The sequence below is a fragment of the Mytilus edulis genome, chromosome 3 (genome assembly GCF_963676685.1).
Source record: "Mytilus edulis chromosome 3, xbMytEdul2.2, whole genome shotgun sequence".
In the NCBI taxonomy this organism is placed as follows: domain Eukaryota; kingdom Metazoa; phylum Mollusca; class Bivalvia; order Mytilida; family Mytilidae; genus Mytilus; species Mytilus edulis.
Genome location: NC_092346.1, coordinates 86,600,967 through 86,625,165, shown reverse-complemented (window position 1 = coordinate 86,625,165; position 24,199 = coordinate 86,600,967). Strand labels below are relative to the sequence as shown.

Sequence of the window (24,199 nt, the reverse complement as noted above, 5' to 3'; positions counted from 1 at the left end):
GGTATACTACTGTTGCCTTTATTTAGGAACTTTAATTTTACCCCACGCAATGAAGTTGCGGAGGGTATTATGTTTTTGACTAGTCCGTCAGTCCTGTTCTTGTCCTCGCATCTCCTCTGAAACCACACAACAGAATTTCATAAAACCTTTTTAGATAATAAGGACATGTTATGTAGATGTGCATATCGACAGGAAATTCATAATTCATAATTGCAGATTGTATGTAACGTCCATATATCAGAAAAATACGTAAAACAGGACATTTTTACAAAATTTCCTTCTAGGTATTAGCTTTTGATCATTTACAAGCTTCTGTCTAGTTTGGTAGAAATGCAGGATAGTTTAAGTAAGTAATTAAAATTTTGAAAACTTTAACCACAGATTGAATGGTATGTTTACTTGCAGAAAAACAAAATTCATTTTAATGTAAAATATGTTTTGACAAAATTTACTTCTGGATACCATCTTCTGATCATAAACAAACTTTTGTCCATGTTTGGTAAAAATCCAAAAAAGCAAGAAAGTTATTAAAATTTAAAAAAACTGAAATTACAGAGTAAATGTAAAATACGGATAAACAGGGTTTTTTTTGACAAAATTTATTTCTGGATACTATCTTATGACCATAAATAAAGGCAACAGTAGTATCACCGCTGTTCGCAACTCATTAATCGATAGAAACAAACAAATCTGGGTTACAAAATAAAACTGAGAGAAACACATTAAATATAAGAGGAGAACAACGACATAACATTAAAATGTAAAACACATAGAAACGAACTAAGCATCAGACAAAATCCGATGAGAATAACAAATATAACATCAAAACTAAATACATGAATTTGGGATAGAAAAGTACCGGGACACATCTTATAATAATGTGACTTCACACTCAAATATAAGAGGAAACAAACGACACATAAGAAACACAACGCTAAAATGTAACACATATAAAAACGAACTATAATATAACAATGGCCATATTCTTGACTTGGTACAGAACATTTTTTAAAGAAAAAAATGGTGGGTTGAACCTGTTTTTTTGGCATGCCAAACCTCCCGCTATAATGGCAATGTTAAATATAACATTAAAATGACAACATTACAGGACGACAATACAAATAAATAGAACATATTGGACAAAGAAACACACGAATAATAGATAACAAAAGGCACCAGGTTTAAAATTTAATACGCCAGAAGTGTGTCTCGTACAAACAAGATTAACTAGTGACGCCAATATACAAAATTTCGAAAGCCAAAATAAGTACAAAATTGAACAGCACTGAGGAAATGTTCAAAAAAGTTGTGCCAAATACGGCTAGGGTTTACTGCATGGGATAAGAACATCCTTATTATTTAGAATAATTAATACTTTTGCAAACAGTAAATTTTATAAAATGACTATATAAAAGATATACATGATAAGATTGAAGTATTAACTAATAACAGAGAAAAAGAACGGATACATTACACAAACCAACACAAAAATAGACACACCCATATAAGATAATTAGATGGCTGTCTGCTAACAGGGTCTTATTAATGAAAGAAATTGTATTTTGGAAAGACTTCTCAACAATTAAAGTTTAAATAAATGACACAATGGATACTCGTTTGATCGTTAAAACTATTAACACTCTCTCTCGGGGTCCGTGGTATCTATTCAACAAACATACATTGCTTTCTAACTACGGTATTGTAGATTATGACGTCTTGAAAGGCTATTATTTTTTTTTCTTTGACGCCTTACATCGTCTTAGGAAGGCGTCAAAGCAAAACATTAAAATAGCCTTCCAAGACGTCATAATTATTTGGATTGTATTATAGCAAGTTGTATTGTGATTCATTTCCATTTCATACGTAGTTGTGTACAAAACAAATTAGTAACTTTTTTCATTTTCAAAATATAAAAATCGTTACATTGATCTCTTTGACTGACTACGTAAGTATTAAGATAAACTGGATAATATTTGCGCCTGATGATACATTACATGAAATAAATACATATCATTCATGAAACAAAAAAATGTTTTCCTCTCCGTATTGTTTGTGGAAAATTAAGGGAACCCTTTGATATATCTTTATATTATGTATAAGTTGAAAGATGATGAAAACTTAATTTGATTCTACATTATCGCTAGCTTAAACTCATTACAAGTCATGTCAAGTTTGTCTGGCAGCTGAACATGGTTGATGTATAAGTTGAAAAATTGTAGGTAGACAATGTTGACTGCTGTACTCTTATTTTTGATATTTTTACCTATGATGTCTGTTTGTTTTGTTCACGCAACGTTTTCAATATAATGGAATTTGATGCGACTGCCTATAAGTGAGAGGTTTAGCTAGCTATAAAACCACGTTCAATCCACTATTTTCTACATAAAAAAATGTCTGAAAAAAGTATGGAATATGACAGTTGTAATATATTCGTTTGATGTGTTTGTGCTTTTGATTTTGCCATTTGATTAGGGACTTTCCGCTTTGAATTTTCCTCAGAGTTCAGTATTTTTGTGATTTTACTTTTTTGTACACAAATACTCATTTCCTATTATCTTGTACAATAGGCCAGTTCCAGAATACGGTTGTCAGACGAATCTGTCATGTGACTTCCATCACCACGTGACAAAAATGTATGCATAGAAATGTTTTATTTTATACTGCACAAAATATTTGGGAAATTAAAATCTAAAAGAATGATCACCCTCCCCAAGTCATACGGCAATTACGATTGTTTACTTACGGAACATTAATTAGTTCTATACTACCCTACAGAATGATGATTATAAAAGTGCTGGAAACTTTTAATAGAGCAGGGATACAGGCGCGCCTTCTATCTGGTAAATGACGTCATAAAGGCGTTCGAAATTGACGATCTTTTCCGGTGAAAGACATGATTCCAGAAATGACCAACCAAACGTAAGGCAAGAACTCCTGGATTCAATTTGACATTAATACCTTGCTATTTTGTTTGACAGTACACTCGAACGTGCAAAACAGACTTTTATTGTTGAAGGCCGTGCGGTTACCTATAGTTGTTAACTTCTGTGTAATTTGGTCTCTTGTGGATAGTTGTCTCATTGGCAATCATACTTTATGTATTGGTTTCATACTGGTTTAATAACTTACTTAACTCCTCACTTGCATGGAAGACGCACCAAACCCATCCGCACCAACAACGATGCGTGAACAAAACAATCGGACACACTAGTCCAAAATATCAAAAATAGGAGGTTCCGCAGCCAACAATGTGTTATAATCTTAATCACTAAAACATAAAATAAGTATATAACAAGGATAAAAAAAACAGCATATAGACCAAGCATATTTGCAAACATTAAAGACCTTATTACATTAAAACAATAACGGGATGTTTAAGGAAAGAGACACGTCATATATGTATCAAAGAAACACAAAAAGGAAAATAGCAAAAATGAAAGACAAACATGTTTTACAATAGCACAATAACATGATGTATAAGTAAAGAGCAACGCTATATGTATTGAAGTAACATCCAAAGACATATCGAGAACGCATACCAGCAAATATGGAAGACAAGAATACGAGAATTATCATAAACAATAACATTATGACAGGATGTACAAGTACCACATGTATCCTAATCATAATAAAAACAAACAAATATTTTATCAAAGCACACAAAGGCATATATCAATTTTAACAACCTCATCCATTGCTTTTTAATTTTTGAATTGTGTTTTTGTATGGTATACCCATCCATAAATGATTGAAATAATTCAAGCACCGGTACCGAATGGTTCAAATACGATTAACATTAATTCTGACGCAAAATCGCGCGATTGACGTCAGAATGTAAACGTCACACATGTAGAGATATAAAATTATTTAGTTACTCATAGAATGTATAGAATATAGTCTATAGTTTTTTATGCATATCCTCTGCAGAATTTAAAAAAAGTTTACCTTTCAAATTCATTAGCATTACAAAACATTAGCAAATATTAAAGACCAGAATACAAAAATAGTAATAGAACAATAACGCAATAGCGGGATGTTTAAGTACAGATCCACGACATATACATGTATCATAAAAACACAAAAAGTCACACATGAAAGATAATACAAACAAAACAATGACAGGATGCATAAGTACAGAGCCACATCAAATGGATATCACCAAAAACAAGTCACTACAACGACAGTTTGGGGAGTACATAATTCCGAAGAGAAAGATGAGAACTCAAATAAACTCATCATAGATACCGGGATTCATCCTGAACTTGTCTAAATCGATTTTCTACATATTTATAAGCAGGGACTGTACTACTTTGAGTACAAATTTTGTTTCTTACAAATTGAAAAAAAATCACATTTTACATTTAAACATACAATGTAGTTTATTCCAAAACTTGGTTATTACTTGGGAAAAAAACTCGGAGTATAAACGGATTATTTAACATTATTACGGGGGTCTTGTATAATGGTCATGTCTACTTCCCACTGAATCGGGCGTCTCTTGTATAACCTGGTGTGTGTTATTCAAAATTTGATGAAAATGGCTATGATTGCATCTTCTTGCGGATAATTTAAGTTTAGTTTTGATATACAATTTATTGATGCTAGTTAGTTTTGTCCCCCTGTAACAATCCGCGCTGCACCGGCCTGGATATTCTAATTTTAAAAGTTTATTTATTGTGAATTTTAATTAGGGACTTTCCGTTTTGAATTTTCCTCGGAGTTCAGTATTTTTGGGATTTTACTTTTTTTTACAAATTTAAATAAGGGGACGCCCATTTGATATTGGTGGGGGGGGGGGGGGAGGGGGGATGCAGGAGGATTTGTTTTGGGTCGGTTATTTATTTTTGTAAACTAAAAGGACAGATTATCTATTTTCTGCACTATTGAAGCAAGATTTTTCATTTTCATTAAAGCAAGGGACTTATAATATTTATTTTCACAACTATATTTATAATACATGTATTCAAAAACATTCAATTTTTAAATATATTATAAATAATACATGTATAGTCAGGCATTCTGTACCGTTTAATCAGAATTAATCATCATCCTCTGCAGAAATGAATCTTCCATATAATAATGTATCCCCCGATACACATAAAATTGAGAAAGAAAATGGGGAATGGGTCAAAGCTACAATAACCCAACTATAGAGCAGACAACAGCCGAAAGCCACCAAGTGGTCTTCAATGTAGCGAGAATTCCCGCACCCGTAGGTGTCCTTCAGCTGGCCCCTAAAAATATGTATACTAGTACAGTGATAATGGACGTCATACTAAACTCCGAATTATACACAAGAAACTAAAATTAAAAACCATACAAGACTAACAAAGGCCAGAGGCTCCTGACTTGGGACCTACATGTATTGCATACATACACAGTATTAAAGATTGGTTGTAACTAAGCTATTTTAAAAGTATTGGCAAACATGATTCGCCGAGCGGAGCTAGGCAAATTATGTTTTGGAAGGGTTTTGGAACTGCTGAAGGCCCAAGAAGCTATAGAACAAATGATGCAAAATTATGCTTCTGGGTGTTTTCTTAATCTGAAAATGCAAGTTTTGTTTTAATAATTTATGACAATATTTTGATCTCAAAGCAAAATGTATAGATTCAGTGTAAGACTTAAGTTTGTAGGAACAATATCAAAAGAGTGACAAAAGACCAATAAGCATGATAAAGCAACAATATAATTCAAAGAGTTAAGTCTGTGGCTGCTGTTTTTTTGGGTTTTTTTTTTAACTCATAATCAAGTTAACAACTAAATAACTAAATTACAAAATGAATGCAACACTAACAGAATACAGAAGTGCAATCAACGAACAAAAGACAAATAAATAAGATGCATTGATCCCGAAAAATCAAGGGCTACGTCTGAAAGAGAACAGAACTTGCTTCTTGCAAGGCACTCTCGGTGAACACAGTTTGATATGGAGACAAACGTTTGGTTTTGAAATTTCCTACATGAGGCATTTGCCTCAATGTAGTTACGGCTCTGTAATAAAGGTGAGGGAAGTGTTCCTGAGATAATATACCTCATGTTAAATGAAACCAATTTTCAGACATTTCAAGTATATTTAATCTGGTGCCATCTCATACTTTCGATAAGACCTACTGAGTTATTTATTTTCAATACATTGCAAGTCAGGTAATTTGTTTTCAAACTACCACAGAACAAACCATTATTTGTTTTGATTATCAAGGCTGAGTTTTTTATTTTCAAAATCTTCCTCCCCTCCCCCTTCCAGAATATCAAATGGTCGTCCCCTAACGAACTTGAAGGTCGTAAGTTTGCCTACAAACAAAACTGCCAATTTCTTTAAACTCTGGTTTTTACTCTATCAAACACTATGTACATAATAGTAATTGAATCAAAGAGCTGATAGCTCTGAGGTGGTAGAAGGTGAATAAAAGGTAACTTCAATTACCATAAAAGCAGCCCCACTAACCCAGGCTGCTTTGTTCCATTATCGTTATGATGGGGTTTTTTTCTTCAAACAAGAATGTGTCATAAGTACACGGATTTCCCATCCGTACAATCATTTTCTATGTGCAGTGGACTGTGAAAATTAGGTAAAATCTTTTAACTTGGCGATAAATTAGAAAAAGAGGGACGAAAGATACCAAAGGGACAGTCAAACTCATAAATATAAAACAAACTGACAACGCCATGGCTAAAAATGAAAAAGACAAACAGAAAAACAATAGTACACACGACACAACATAGAAAACTAAAGAAGAAACAACACGAACCCCACCAAAAACTAGGGGTGATCTTAGGTGCTCCGGAAGGGTAAGCAGATCCTGCTCCACACGTGGCACCCGTCGTGTTGCTTATGTGATTACAAATCCGGTAAATAGTCTAATTCAGTAGGTCATATTGATGAAAGGGAAGGGGATAGTAGTTACGACGTAAGGAACATATCCGATATCATTTGTGAGACGGTTATTCCATAACGGTCAACCAACTCGTGATGGCGTCCGTAAAATTTACGAAGGGATGATTTCAACTTCACCATTTGGAACTCTTGGTTTAGTAGCTTCCTTGTGAGCAGCAAACCTCTATCAAGGAAATCATGATAGGAAATGCAATCACGGGAATATCGTATCAATTGGGAGATATATACCCCGTATGCAGGTGCTGCTGGAATGTGGCTACTTAAAAAATGGAAAGAAAATAGAAAGATCATATCATAAGAAACACATGTGTTCTAAGTTTCAAGTTGATTGGATTTCAAGTTCATCAAAAACTACCTCGACCATAAACTTTAACCTGAAGCAGGATGGGCGGACAGACCAGAAAACATAATGCCCATAAATGGGGCATAAAGATAGTAAGACTTGTTACATACCCGCCAACTTTTGAAAGTTCCCATGTTTTTTTTAGTGCGCAACAACAATTTCAAACGTTACAATTTTTAGCAAAGTATTTTGCACGATCTGGATTGTCTAGAAAAAGTGTCGGCATATTTGTATGATAAACTTGCATGTCTTTTTCTTAAGTGTGTTTGCATGATTCTAGTTATTAAATCGGTAGAAGAAAAGATGAACAAGTAGCTAGCAGATCAGGGTTTATTTATTTGTGTAAGAATATTAGATCATGGCTTGTTGAAATTTCCAATTTTGAATTATGCACAAAGATGGACTTTTAACAGGTTGGGAACAACACTCCAAATGAGGGATAACCCTCATTGGAAGAACATTACAACCCACTGTAAAAAATGAGCACCTTTATGTTCATATTATTTGATGAAACATTTCCCCAGGAACTATGCATCTATTAAGTATTAAATTGCCACATGTCAAAAGAATTTTGTGATGTTTCTTAATTTATATCTTCTTTATTAATTTGACCCCTCATTTAGAAAAATTGTTCCAAATATAATGAATTTTCCCACTTTTGAGTTAAAAATCTTAAAATTTTTGCTTTAAGGTAGTACAGTAGACTCCGGCCAACCGGATACCCAAAATGTCAGCTAAAAATATCAGATTACCCGATATATTCAATTAGACGATGAATGTATATTCATTGAATATTCTGCAATAATAATTAAGTAGATATATTGCTTAATATGTAAAAGTGCTGGAGGACCGATGGAGTGATTTTTATCAGTTACATCACCACGATGGTTGCGTAAAAAATTATCAGCTGATTATGTAATGATTGAATTTGTTTGCACTTGCAGTTTTTAAATCCTATGTTTATTAAAATAAGTCAAATGTCCTGAAATATTTGTGTGAATTATTATCTCCCATCCATAGTGTGTCTTTACTTGTTTAGTAAACAAATTAAATATCCATTATTTACATTTTCACACTTTCTTTCTTTCTTTTCTTCGTATGAGCTTCCTATTATAAGGAACACCCCTTATCGGGTAAAATTAAAATATTAAACAAGGGGGAAGAAACAGAGATAAAATATATTACATCAAGGTAAAATCCAATGGTGGTGCGCTATACATAGACAGTGAATTGTAGAAAAAAACGAATCATAGCATATAAAATATAAAATTATGTACATAAAAATGATAAACCGATCTACAGAAGTCATATAACTCAAATAATTAGTCAATCATTTTACCAGCAAATAGCTTTCTTAGAGCTTTATAACAATGAATATTTGTTACAAAATATAGTGATCTATGTGTACAATAACATTCATGATAATTTATAAAAATTTATCTACTATTTCACTTTTTCATTGTCATGTTTCAGCATCCGTATCTTAATGATAACTGTCAGCCGTCTAACTTTTTCAGTAGAGATATTCTTTTGTAATGAAGCTTGAAACAGAAGTGTCTTGTAAGCGTTTCCAGTTTAAAAATTAACTCTTCTTTGAATCCAAGTAAACTAATTTGGCTATAAATAGATCAAAGCATGTCTGTGGAGAATCTCTAATCTAAAATCGTAATTGTTATAATTTTATTTCTTTAAATAATCAAATTTAAATTTATGAAAATAATCATGATTGATAAAATAGTATTGCATAAAGTTTACGTTTTGGGAAGACTATTTATGTTTAGGTCATGGTTCTAGAGGCTTCTTAACAAATTTGTAAACAGACTAATATGGCCGCCACACGTGATTACCTTTGCACATGTGAAAAAAATATTTCTGAAAAAAATCAGGTTTTTCTTGTCAAAAGGTATTTATATTTATATTGCAATAAATTATTCAGAAGGGGGTACATTCAGCTTAGATTATATTTCATATTCTATAAGCATTTAGAGTTTAATAAAAATTCTCCCAACAGCAACGTAGTGCTCTTGTCAACTGAGTCTTGAATAATTTTATAAATAGATTCAAACCATTTGAAGTAAAAGGGCATCTAATTCACATGACAAAGGAAAACAATGAATAAAGACAACAATTTAATAAGAAATAGATCCCTTTTATTTATCAAAAACAAAATCTTCTTGTCTACAAGATTGCAAATTCGTAACTTCAAGGGCGAACATGTAAACAGGGCGAGTTGTCCCGATACCAAATTCACGCATGCGTACTACAAATATCTACAGTAAAAACATCCGGTTACAAATAAACAAATAACGTTCATGTAGAAGAGATGAAATCTAATGATTAACATAACTAAAAGGATACACATTTACGATAGTGATTGTTTTTCAATCCTAATTAACAAATTAAATGATTCAGATGCATAATCATGCGTTAAAATCGGTGTCTGGAATCAGAAGTTGTTATGAAATGGTAATACACAGAAACGAATGCGGCATACGGAGGATTAATGATTTTAAAGTCGGCACCATTAGCCTTCAGAAGACTTGAAGTCTTCTTCCACTAAAAACTGGTCATTATCGTGATATATGGACTGCCTACAGGACAGTTAGGGGTATTGACTGAGACAGCGATAATGACTGACCAGTTTTTCATTAGCTATTATCATAATTATGTGTATTTCATTGAGGAACCATGGTTTTAAACAAATTCAAAAATTTCAAATTGTTCAAATTAAACTCGAGTTAGTGTACGATTGCAATAGGAAAGAATGAAGACCAGTCATATTCATAACTGTTAAGTCCCTGCCATTCATTTAATGCAATTTGCCAGTATTTGAATACAAAATGAAGTTTTCTATAATTTTATAATTAACAAAGAAATCTGATAAACAACTGCAATACACCTTATCGCTATTTGTCCGCCATTACTGGATATCACACAGGTTCCGACGTCATAATACAAAATATCTGACGCAACAATGAAAAAGTGATTGTTGTATGCGTCAAAAAGTTCAAGCGGCCGGGTCAGCCGGGATTAGCGATAAGGTGTATATAAAAATGAAAACAGGAAAATGTTTAACTGGAAAAAAATCCACATAGTTATACAAAGTCATGTATAAATGTAGTCTTTAGAAACATAGAAATTGAACACTCCACCCGATACCTTTTGGTCATTTGTGTTGCACATCGACTGTTTTCTTGAGTAATTGTTTTGAACATTGTTTTGTGATGCACTTATTTCGTTCAGTACGTTAACCAATTCTGTGGATTCATTGAAGAAACTGTCATTAAGAAAACAATGTCATCAAGTTGCAAACATGTACAAGACACTTTATGTCTTGAATAGTTTTTGGTACTGCAACGGTTGTCGTTGCTCTAATGGAGAAATTTTATTGACAGTGCTTATTGCATTGTTCTAGATCTGTAGACGGTACATGTATCTATGCCTTAGTATTATATAATAACAACGCAAGAGCTTTTGGACATCCTTTTCTTTTAAAGGAGTGAAGAGTCCCTGGAGTAGCTTCTAATACTTTGAAGTAGCTTGTGTTATGATACAGTTTTGATTTTTTGTCCTCGAAACCACTCTCACTCAGAGTTGTGATAGATGTAGATCTGATTGAGTGGTTTGTGCATACTTTTGATAATCCCGCACTTAGAGAGTTTCACTATTAATACACCTACAGTATTTTTTCCCAATGGTTTGTTACCAACATGTCTCATCCTCTATTTTGTAATTCGTTGGCGGACGCCGAAAAAGTACATCACAGGTAGGGTTAAATTTCCAAAAATAAAAGTATAAAATCTAACTAGACACAAGTCGCTGACCTAATCCGACTAAATCAACAATCAATAATGAAGTTTTTGAAAGTTCTCTCATCCCTTCCTTTTCTTCTACGCCAGCAAAAAATCATGAGATCAAACCAAACCATTCGCATTAGGAATACTTGATCTGTTTTCTAAGTTTTGAAATAGTGACATATCTTTTCCAATTCTTCATTGTTTATCACAGGTTTGTGGGTTACATCATCAAGACCACTTTTTGTTCAGGTCTACACAAACAGTCTCGAACATACTAGCCTTACTACGGGTATTTCGCCGCTGATAATTTTGATCTCCCATCTACGTGGCGGTACAGTGGCGTGTCCGAAAAATTAACTGCACATATGAATACAAATTAAAATTGCTATGTTTTGTACATTTATCATGTTCATAGACTGAATATTAAAAATGTACATAAATTAAACAAGTTATTCAATTTGAGCTGCAAAAAAAAAACCAACCCAGGCTTACAGAAAATCAAATGGTCTCTGCCTTATGTCTAAGTTCGGAACACGTAAACAAATTGATTCTAGATCTGGTTCAAAATGCACGAATATTTAAAATTATAAACATACCTAAAACACTTCAAACACATTTTACACGTCTTCTAAGATTATAATTTTGTCAAACTGTATTCAGACTATGGAAGATGCAACTCGAATGTACCTACCTTTAAATGCCGGCCCGTATTGACCTCAAGCTTTGAACCGCATATTTTTCTCCATTTTTGTTCCGCAGTGATGGATAGACCTTTGCACGCAGTTCATCAAAATTTATATAGGGTAGCAGGTCAATGGCCACTGTTGTCTAGTAGCTCATCGCTGTCATGCAATAATCATAAAAAGTCGTGACTGCTTTGGTGCTTTCAGCATTCTTGTTGCTGAGTAGATTGTCTCTATCAGCTACGTAAAATATAGCAAAACGATAATTAGAGTTGTCTGAACAACTAGAACAACTAATTCATGCCAGATCGAAAAGAACATTAACCTTTATACATATTTACACTTGCACAAATAAAGTTCCAGAAATATTGACCCTCATTATCAGATTATAATTTTGGCAAACTGCATAAATATTCACAGACGATGGAAGATCAAAATCGAGTGTACCTACCTTCAGCAAAAAGATCATTAGAGTTGTCTGTAGGTATAGAAAAACTAATGCATAACGCATAAGAATCTGGGACCATGCCTCGTTTGTGCGTTACAGCATTTCGTATATTATTAAAATATCAGACTTCAAGATTTCTCTCAAATCAGAGTGGTAAAGCCCCTATACTATTACCATCACAATGTATAACTACAATTTTTGGAGGGTACTAGTATTCAATTTGGAGGATTTATTTTATATTGGTACGAGCCCCCAATGTTATGCAACCATACCCTGTTATTGTTTCTATGCAATCATAAGCTACAGCCATCGTATGATCGTTTAGCTTCTTTAGACTTATTTATTAAAATCGACCACAAGACCTAAAAACCCAAATTGACTTGTGTTCTTGATGACTTGATGATTCAACTACGGAACCGATTTTTTTACATCTTCTTCTCTCTACTGCAGGGTGGGAGAAAGATTATGACGTTACAGTAAACAACGTCACTCATACATTGTAATAAATTAATTCCAACAAAGGCAAAAATCGGGACAACTCCCAAAACTTAAGCCCACTTTTCTCCGATGCACCGGATGTATTCTTCATACATATAATCCTATATTAACTATAATAGTTATGTGGGTTGTTTAAATCTGCATTATCCGTGAAATATTTTCTGTAAATAGATATGAATAAATATCCTGTCAGAACTAAATACAAACTCACCAAATAACAAACAATTATCGTTTACTTAGTTAAAAAAAAATAATAGAAATACATGTTGTTAAAATGTGTATTAACATAAATTAATCAATGAAATTGAGAATGGAAATGGGGAATGTGTCACAGCGACAACAACCCGACCATAGAGCAGACAACAGCCGAAGGCCACCAATGGGTCTTCAATGTAGCGAGAAACTCCCGCACCCGGAAGCGTCCTAGGCCTTCAGCTGGCCCCTAAACAAATATGTTGTTTCAGAAAAAGGGAGAAGGTTTGGATCCATTAAAACGTTTAATCCCGCTGGAAATGTTTGCACCTGTCCTAAGTCAGGAATCTGATGTACAGTAGTTGTCGTTTGTTTATGTAATATATACGTGTTTCTCGTTTCTCGTTTTGTTTATATAGATTAGACCGTTGGTTTTCCCGTTTGAATGGTTTTACACTAGTAATTTTGGGGCCCTTTATAGCTTGTTGTTCGGTGTGAGCTAAGGCTCCGTGTTGAAGGCCGTACTTTAACCTATAATGGTTTACTTTTTAAATTGTTATTTGTATGGAGAGTTGTCTCATTGGCACTCACACCACATCTTCCTATATCTAGTTCAATAAGTATTGGAAGTCATACTAAACTTCAAATTATACACAAGAATCTAAAAATAAAAATCATACAACACTAGCAAAGGCCAGAGGCTCCTGACTTGGGACAGGCGCAAAATTGCAGCGGGGGAAAACATGTTTTTTTGAGATCTCAACCCTCCCCAAATACCTCTAACCAATGTAGAAAAACAAGCGCACAACAATACGCATAGTAAAACTCGTTTAAAGAGAAGTCCGAGTCCGATGCCAGAATATGAAACAAAAGAAAATAAACAAAATGACAATAATACATAAATAGCAACAGACTAATAGCAGTTACTGACATGCCAGCTCCAGACCTTAATTGAAATGATTTAAAGATTATGTCTTCATCATATGAATATCAGGCACTATCTCTCCTGTTAGTGGTTAAGTATTATACCCTCATGAAATATATGAGAAGAACATAACCCGTGTCATGCCAAAAACTGGTTTTAGAATAAATGTGCTTAATTCCGATGCAAAGACACTAAAGTTAATCAATATTAAAGCCAAAATATGCCATCTTTGTGATAAAGGGTAGGGGTGTGATAAAGGTATGCGATACAGTAGTTTTGCATATTTGATAAATAGCCTGCTGTTTAATCCATATCGCGCAGCTTTGAAGCGCACCCTTTATCGCATACCTTTATCACACCCTACCCTTTATCTCATACCACCCTTTATCACACCCCTACTTTTTTTTTTACATAGTCAGTTTTTATTTATGTAAGCTTGAGAAATATTTTCCCTCAAAATAGGTACGGTCATTCGGGCGTGACGCAATTTATTGAATGACGTCATTGTTTGGTATGTACATGTGACGTCACGAACGAAATACAACAATATAACATAATATCAGTTGGAAAGCAAGTCCTTGGAAACGTCCGTTGTCGTCAAGCTTTATCAGCAACAATAGCAGGGGGAATTAATTAGGTGGCGCTACAGTCGTCCGTAACGTCAAAAAGTCCGCCAAATCAATCGGCTAAAAGATTGACGTTTAAAGTATTTTTTGCAACTTGTCATGCTTTTATTACAATTAAATTTTAAAATTTGTAGATTTTGTGACCAATATAATTTCTTTACGACATAAAAACATTACAAAAAATAGCTTGTTATTGCTATTCCTTTATCCTGTCCGTTCTAAAAAAAAATAGCCATCTTTTTTGTTCGCCAAAAAAATCGATTTTTCCTAATTTGACGTTTGCGTATCCAAATACAGAAAAGAACGGTTATAATCTTAAATGAAACCGGGAAACCTATTTCAAATTTATACACTGTTTTAAAGCCATCATTTTTTACTTTTATTTCATTTGAGTGAAAGCAACACCACTTGCATTGAGAAACTCTTATACAACCTTACAAGAATATATATTCATATTAAACTGAAATTGAGAAATAAAAAAAATAAATTAGTTTACTTTGACATCATTAGAAACAACTGATGGCTTGGAATAGGCACACAACAGAATTTGTGTGTCACAAGATTTTATCTTTCTGTAAATTTGAGCTAAAAGCATGAAATAAAAACAAAGCATTTTAAGTATTGTCTTTTTTTTCAGGTATTCAACTGCTGATCAAGCTGACAATGGAATGCAAGATGGTGCCCATGATTTTGACCCGCGGTCTTCAGACAACAGAGATGATTATGGAGCTGAACAAATGTTAAACATTGCTAGACAGTTAAAAGCAGTAAGTTTGATTTAGATTTTCTAAACTGTAATATATTTACCATATTTCACATGGTATTGGGAGCATCTTAATTTAACTGCTCATAAGATAGAAACAAACAATTTCATTTATATAATATTTGATAACTTTACAATTTTTCAGTGATTATTTCATTACTTTAATTCAAACATAACACATATTTCATAGATGTTTAATTATCTTAGAATATTTTTCTGATTAATAATTGATTACCCAATTTATTTCAGTAATTATCATAATACTACATGTATGTGATTAAATTTACATAAAAATTTTCATAATGTAAATAATAGATTACCTAGACCCTAATGAGATGTCTCCTGTAATAAGTTAGAGAGTATAAAAGTGAGAATGGAAATGGGGAATGTGTCAAAAAGAAAACAACCTGATCAAAAAGCAAATAACAACCAAAGGACACCAATGGGTCTTCAATGCATTGAGAAAATGCTGTACTCACAGACGTCCTTCAGCAGGCCCCTAAACAATAATATATACTAGTTTAGTGATATTGGATGTCATACTTATCTCCAAAATTTATTAAAAAAACAATACAAGACGAGTAAAGGGCAGAGGATCCTGATTTGGACAGGCACAAACATATTTCAGTATAAATTTTTAAAAAAATATTGCAATAATTTCTATAAAGCTGGAAAAATTATATAAACAGTATCTGTGTTACAGACAATACTTTTATGACCATGCAATTTTTAAAATAGGTAAGTCTACACCAACTAAACTTAGTATATATGTATATATAGTGAATTGCCATGGTGCATTTGCAGTTGCATAATTAATATTTTCATCTTTTCTTTTTCAAGATATCACCAGAACTGCAGGCATTAGATTTGTTAGAGGACCCATCAGAATTGGATGAAGAGGTGGATTTCGTAGCATGTGATAGATGTGAAAGTTTGTCGATGATGTCAGCAGCTGTTAATGCTAATGCTACTCCAGAAACCCTGTCAACTATTCTGATAGAACGAGATGAAGTGTTGCACGTTGAACGTTGTACTGTTGATCAGTCAGATAACGATACTTGGTTTAAGTTGAGGAAAGGTAGAATAACTGCGTCAAATTTTTTTAAAGTCTGTAGAGCTGTTGACAATTTGAAATGCCCTCCTTCGTAAATGAAAAGTCTACTAGGGGAATATGATTTATCTCATTCTGAAGTACCATCTCTGGAATGGGGGAAGAGGAAAGAGAAAGCTGCATTAGACCTTTACATACGTGTAAACAGACATAAACACAAAGGCTGTATGTAAGAGAAAAAGGGACTTCGTATCTACACAAGGTTGCCTTATGTTGGATGTTCTGTCGATGGTCTGTTCTCATGTAAGTGTCATGGTGAGAATCTAGTGGAAGTTAAATGTCCATTTGCTGACAAGAACTTGAATCCTAAGGAAGTTGCCATTAAAAAGGGATGTGTGCTAGATTCAAGTGGTGAACTTCAAGTAACTGACAAATGCGAATATTACCATCAAATTCAAGGACAAATGGGTATATATGGAATCCACAAATCAGACTTGGTTGTATTCACAAAGAAAGGAATTGCTGTTGCTAGTGCTACATTTGATCCTCTGTTTTTTGAAAGAATGTGTAAAAAGTTTCAGCTTTTCTTCCGAAATCATTTGGCTAATGCAATTATATCTTGTCAATGAATTTTGTCATAAAATGTACATGTTACTTATTAATAATTAACATAATATCAATTTGATGAGTAAATCTTTTTTAAACAGGTTTTACAGTGTGTCTCTTTCATTTTGTATTCCAGTTTATTATTTGTTTTACACTGGTTATCTTTTGTGCCCTTTATAGATTGTTAATAAAGGTGAGCCTAAGCTCTGTGTTGAAGGTTGTACTGTCTCCTATAATTGCTTAGTACTTTAACTACAATAAAATGTCTCTTGTATGGATACTTGTCTGAATGTTGTGATTCAATGGCAGTCATACCACATCTTCTATTTTATATTCAATTTTGAATGGACTTAACTTTAACATAAATAGGGTTTTAGTTTTCTCATTTGATTTTTTACATTGTCATTTCAGAATCTTTTATAGCCGACTATGCGGTTTAGACTTTGCTCAATGTTAAAGTCTGTTATGTGACATATAGTTGTTATTTTCTGTGTCATTTTGGTCTCTTGTGGAGAGTTCATTGGTATTCGTCATACCATATCATCTTTGTTTTTAAACTTGACCTAAAAATTTTTTTTGGTCAACATCTTATTTATCATGTCTATGTATGTACATGTATTTGTTTATACATGTAATTTAAAGAAATGGAATAAAAAGTCAACAATAAGTTATATATTATTTAACCAACTGACTGTCCAGATTGCACAAAATGGCACACACTTTTACAACTTGATTAAATGTATGTTTCATTCTCAGTGGAATAGTTCTCTGTAAAAGTGTAAAGTTCTTCAGTCTTCCTATTGCCCTTTCCACATGAATTCTTGCACGTGCAATTCTGCGTGTCTTTGTAGTTGCATTTGCACACATCTGCTTTCCCATTGAGAAAGGGGGGATATTTAAAGTTGCTCCTTTAAGCGCTAAGTCACCTCGAATAAGGAAGCCTCTATCTGCCATTATATCATCACCATACTCAACTTTCTGTAGGAAGCCAGAATCTTGTACAATTTTACGATCAGATATGCTACCAGTAAATAAGTCGGATATAAAACTAAATGAACCTCTGGGTGTGATCCCAACAAGACACTTAAAAGTGTTGTGATGTTTGTAACTAGAATATGTAATTCGCTGAGCTGATGGCAGACTAGGTTTTTGTACAAAAAAATCTGTGCAATCAATAATACATTTTGTTTTCTTAAAGTGTTTGAAACATTTTGGCATTTTTTTAAGAACTTGTTCTCTTGAAGGCCATCTGACCAAAAACTTCAAATCATGATACATTAGATTTAGCCAAGTAGTAAATATTCTACACACAGAGCTTTCTGATATAGCAAACATGTCCCCAAGAGTTTTGGTATCGAATCCTCTTCTTAGTCTTAACAAAGTGAGTGCTAATTCCTCCTTTATGTCTAATATTCTTCTCGGTCCTTTGCGAGGTGTCTGAAATAAATAAATGATGATGCATATTCTTCATATAATCTGAAACCTATATTGATTCTAGAGTCATGTTTTCAGTTACCATCAATTGTTATTGAGACTTGTGCTGTCATTTTTCAATGTTAAATAGGTGGAACACGAAATCCGGGTCAAAACATCAATTTGGCAAACAATTCAATATTGAACAAACATACGCACAGACTGAAAAACATTACACATTGTACCTGCACCTCGAGGCATGCAAAAATTGGTTCATTGACTTCGAAGTTTTTCCATGGTGAAAATTTAAAAACTCAAATGACATTACAACAAATGTAGCTAGATGCTCCAGAATATCAAGCAGAAACTGTCCTAATACTTTCACCATTTACACTGTTCTTATATTAATTTTGTTTTATGTATTTGGATAACAGATTTAAGGTACTGACATTACATTATAAATACATGTACATGTACACAAGTGAACAAAAATTTTGTCGTCTGCTTTTTCTGGTATACTAAACATGCTAAAGGACACAATAAAAAGTATAAACCTCTTAATATATCTTCTACCTCAGAATTTTCCCTTTCGGATGTATCTGCACTGTTCCAGTACACCATGGATGAAGCCTTTTTCCTCAGGAAATTTAGGATGAAACAAAATACTGCCAGTGATACACCTTGAATGAAGAAAACAAAATGTATATACTTATTTCTCATGGTAAAGCGTCTAAATATTGACACAACAATTTAAAAAAGGCAAATTTGAGCAATCAAATTATATTTTTTGTCTCCAGATAGGATTTAATCTCAAACTTTAAAGAAATTGAAACAATACCACCTGCATGTACTGTGTCAAGCACACTTAGTCTAGACAATTTGACCCATAGGCAAAATGAATTCAGCCTTTTGTGGTCGGGTGATAATTTATTTTCATGGTTAATATACAGAATAAATGTAATTTGTAATTTATTACCCATTTATAAATGTGCATAAAATACCATCAAGCTTCCATACATTTTTAAATCTTTAAAAATTTAAGTTACATGTACCTGTATAGAATTTGCAGGATTTGTTGTCTTTCATAATGTCATTCATGAGATTCTTTCTCTTCATGCTACCAGTGTCCATCATATTATCGGTCAGAGAATCCATTTCTGCCATGGTAATGTCTGTTTGTGTAGATATACTTGTAGTTTGTACATGAAATCCCCTCTTTACAGCATAGTAAGTATGGTCTGCATCCACTGAAACATCAAGATTCAATATATATTGCATGACTTGGTTGATTTTCAATTTTCAAAATTATTTGTAAACCAACTAATATTGAGCAAAAGACTTAGAATGTACTGATGACATATATTTTGTAGAAAAATATGGACATATACTATATAGGTGGATATATGCACATAAAACATTAGATGATTACTGATAGGGTAGTCCAATGCAGCATCTGTAAGGCACAGCAGGTATACAACATTGATTAAATGATTCAGACATAATAAGTCATCAGACATTATTAAGAAACAGAGCAAGTGGACAGCATACACATACATCAATTTAGAGGCGCATGATACTTGGAATTCACCCCCCCCCCTTTTCGGAGTTTGATTACTTATTATCGGTCAATGCCTTGTCATTTCATATATATATTATACCTGTCATTACCTTTAAGTTCTTCACAGAAATGTGGTGTTGCCTGAAGAGGTTGGTCTTTTGATGTGTTGGATCCATTTAAAGTTACATACGCCCCAACATCCCTCCATACTTGATCGACAATTTTACTGGTAGTGGGCGTGGTTATGCTGGCTTTGATATGTACAGTGGCTCTGTCAAACGGAAGTTTCCTGGATTTGTGCACAGTTTGCTTTAAAGGGGTAGCCATGATTGGGTATGGATGTTGGGTGGTAGGTCTCCCATCAACAAAGTGCTTGCTGCACACATAGGCATGTTTGTTTACATTGGATACGGCGTAATCTTTCCTGCCACAAGCTTTTACCCACTGTAAAGTTTCTTCCAATCTTGTTTTAGGCTTAGGTATAGGAAAGAATTCCACTCCTGACATATGAGGTTTATGCTTATATCTGTCATCGCTGTTGCAGGTTCCCCAAACACAACGTTTTACCATTCTTTTTTACTTTGTTTATATTTTCGCGGAAAAAAACTTGTCGGGTATCACGTGACGTAGGCCGCTTACGTTACGCATAACCGCTTACATCAAATATAATATGAAAGTCGACTATTTTAGTGACCACCAGCCATAGATCTCTTCATGGATCATTGATGGCTGACGCCGAAATGCATTGTGGGACAGTTTGCGTTGTTTACTCTAGCGCCATTTTGCCTAAAACTATGTCGCATAGGTGTGCAGTTTACGGATGCAATAATGATTACGATCAGCAGGACAGGTAATATAATAAAGCATGATATTTTAATTTCAAGTAATTAAACATTTAGAGATAGATTGAGTTGCAAATTACACTTAATTTCATTTAGAAATGAGAAGAAATTCAAGTGTGATTCGAGGTTGTGTTTTCTATAGATCTGAATAACTCTGGCTGATAGTTCTTTTTCGTTGGCTAGTAAAGGAATCACAGACTAAAAATTATTTTACAGATTCGTCAGAACTAACGTTTTTTTACTTATTTCAGTGTTTCCTTATATGTGTTACCGTGGATCCCCATGTTTCTTCCTTAAAAATAAACTATATTTACATTTGTATCTAAACTTATTTGTAAATTTCTGAAAAATAAGAGGGCTTGGTCAGGGTACGAAGGTTCGATTCCTTCCCTAGGCTTTAATCAATATCAGCTGGTTGCAAAGAGGGCAGATTGCTTAGTGGCCCCACCCTGACTTAGCCTTCTTTTTTCAGGTTTTTGGTAATGCCCCATGTGAAAGAACATCTCGGTTCAAACGCATCAATAAAGCTACACAAATGTCCAAAAGAAGAATGGTACAAAAAGTGGAGCAAATTACTTAACAGGGACAACTATGAAGTGAACAAAAATACACGAGTGTGTTCAAATCATTTTGAATATGGTCAGCCACGTGAGTTAGCACCACATCCCAAACTTCATATGAAAGGGTATGAAATAACAACTCCTAGACGGCTTCTAATGAGAAACACTGAAGTGCATTCAAAACCTGTGGCTTCAAAAAGCAGGAAAAAACTTTCAGAACTTGTAGACTCGGAAAATGTTAGTCTGACAACAAATATATGTACGGATTCAAGTACATGTAATATATCTGATGATATAATTGATGAGAATGAAATATCAAAAGAAAGTCTGAGTGCAGAAATACAATTCCTGAAAATCCAGCTGGCTGAAAAAGACCATCAGCTTTCCAGTGCAAAAGAAAAAATTAAGGATCTTGAAAAAAAAATTCATTTGGTATAATCAGCATTAAACATTCGGATAATCTTATAAGGCTACATACAGGATTAGCGTCATATTCTTTATTTTGTTGGTTACTTGATGAAGTTAGTGTACCAGCTTCAAATATGAAGTATTACAAAGGTGAGGATTCTCATGAGACAACAAGTTACCAAGAAAATAATGCTAAAAAGCCTGGACCAAAGCGCAAATTATCCTTAGAAGATGAACTGTTGATGACTCTAATGAAATTAAGGTTAAATTTGAACCAGGAATTTATGGCCTCTTTGTTTAATGTTTCTAGCTCACTAGTTTCATTAATTATCACTACTTGGATTTCTCTTCTTGCCCTAGAGTTAAGACCGCTTATTCATTGGCCAACACGGGATCAATTGGATCAATATTATCCTGATTGTTATTCTAAATACGGAAAAGTAACGGCAATTATTGATTGCACAGAGGTACAGACAGAGAGGCCATCCTTGGACAGCACTAATTCTGCTTTATATTCTAACTACAAGTCCAGACACACATACAAAGTTTTAGTTGCATGTACTCCAGGGGGTACAGTCTCATTTGTATCTCATGCAACAGGTGGTGACATGTCAGATGTTGAACTTGTTAGAAGATGTGGCATTTTAGATTTATTTGAAGAAGGTGATAAAGTTATGGCAGATAAGGGCTTAATAATAAAGATGACTTTCTACTAGGAGATGTTGAACTAATAATTCCAGCATTTGCAAGAAAAAACATTCAGTTTAGGGAATCCAAAAATATCAGCAATACTGAAATTTCAAATGCTCGGATTCATGTTGAGCGTGTTATTGGACGAATGAAAGATTTTAAAATCTTGCAAGGACCAATTCCATTGATTTTAAGTGATGTAGTTGACAATATTGTTTTTGTATGTGGTTGTCTGGTAAACCTGTCTGGTGTGTTGGTACCACTACACACAAATAATAAGTCAGAGTAATGAATAGCTATGAAGTACATCTATATGATCAGTCATGCCAGCCCAATGCTCTGTGTTAAAGGCCGTACTGTGAGCTATAATTGCTAAATTTAAATGCATTTTGACTTTGATATTGTCTCATTGCCTTTGGCACTCATACCACATGTTATTTTTATCCATAATTTGCATTCATGTTCATATACTACTGCAAAATTTTATTAATTCACTGTACAGTTTATATATGACAGCAACAAATACATGTCTAATTTAATGTGTAAAATAATAAGAAATACAAAACAATGAACAATTTTTTTTAAAGCATATTGTTCTTTCACAAATTTTTAATTTGAAAATATTCAATGAAATGAACATTTTTTCAAGACAAAATAAAAGTCTTAAATTTAAAAAAAAATCAAATTTACAGAAGTTTGGAAAAGCCAGTTGAAAAAATCTGTGTGAAGTAATATGACTTTTATTGTGGATTCAGATTATCTCCCTTTCCCCACATTTTCAATTATTTTTTTCAATACTAACACAACTTACAAGGATGATGTATTGATAGAAATACATGAAGTTGTATATAATTGTTTGTATTTTGACTTGTACACCTATCATTTTACCTTCTAAAAATATTGTTGAAAGTCCTGCATGTGTTACATTGTATTATTAAAGTGTGTACAATGTACAGTAAACCTGTAACAAATTAATATATATAATTAAATATATATAAATTCTTTATATTTAGAAAAATCATTTTTTGCCTTTGCAACTCTTACAAAACCAATTTCTATATTTTGACCTCACAACATTTTCATTCCCTTTTATTCCAACACATGGGTAATGAAACCAAAAGTCACATTTTGAGCAACAAATACTTTCTTCATTTAAAGTCAAAGGCTCGTCTTTACATTCACAGCTGCAGATTGGACATACAACAGCTGGATTAGAAGAAGGTACATGTATGTCAGTATTATCTTCATTCATACATGTAGTAGCACTGCCAGTGTCAACTTCTTGGACAACTTCATTAATTTCTAAATTAGAATTTGTGAAAACTTGATCGCTGTTTTGTTCATTATTTTGAAGTTTTTCATAGTACAATTTTACTTTATGTGTTAACAATTCCTGAACGATAACTTTGGTGAAAAAAACTTTGCATTTATGTATTACATTCATGGTAAAAATTTCATCATAGTCAATCCTTTGAATAAAAATGTTGTCATCTGCTGCAACTGTTTTTACCACAAAATCAGCATATTTAGTATGTGTAGCATACATCTGAATTTGTACTTGAGTATAATATTGATGTTTTTTGTCAAGACTGATTTGTTTATTGTCAGAATAATTTAAATAAGATTGGTCTGAGGTTGCCATTTGTTGAATTGTGTCATTTTTATATTTTTCAGGATTTTTAATTTCTAAACATCCAAGACCACAACAATCACATATTATTAAACTGTCTGGTGTGGCTGCCAACCAAGGATTTTCTTTGCAAATGTGAAGCCCTGTGCTTTGTACATTGAAATCTTTGTGTTTGCCTTTTGCATTTTTTTCATATTCTTTTATTGCTGGTAATTCTCTTTCTCTTCCCCATTTCAAGGATTTAACATAAGCCGGTGCACTTTTATAA

General features: G+C 33.3%; 2 protein-coding genes across 2 annotated transcripts; one reads left to right on the top strand and one right to left on the bottom strand.

Annotated features, from left to right (window-relative positions):
* The first annotated feature begins 15,043 nt into the window (after positions 1–15,043).
* LOC139517676 (uncharacterized) lies at positions 15,044–17,482 on the top strand. The gene is made up of 2 exons (XM_071308962.1): positions 15,044–15,177; positions 16,014–17,482. Exons 1-2 carry the CDS (start codon positions 15,079–15,081, stop codon positions 16,320–16,322), a joined length of 408 nt encoding a protein of 135 aa, XP_071165063.1. The 5' UTR covers positions 15,044–15,078; the 3' UTR covers positions 16,323–17,482.
* Positions 17,483–17,493: 11 nt separating this feature from the next.
* LOC139517675 (uncharacterized) lies at positions 17,494–19,890 on the bottom strand. The gene is made up of 3 exons (XM_071308961.1): positions 19,296–19,890; positions 18,817–18,923; positions 17,494–18,267 (listed from the first exon to the last, which is right to left on the bottom strand). Exons 1-3 carry the CDS (start codon positions 19,519–19,521, stop codon positions 17,506–17,508), a joined length of 1,095 nt encoding a protein of 364 aa, XP_071165062.1. The 5' UTR covers positions 19,522–19,890; the 3' UTR covers positions 17,494–17,505.
* Between the last annotated feature and the right edge of the window lie 4,309 nt (positions 19,891–24,199).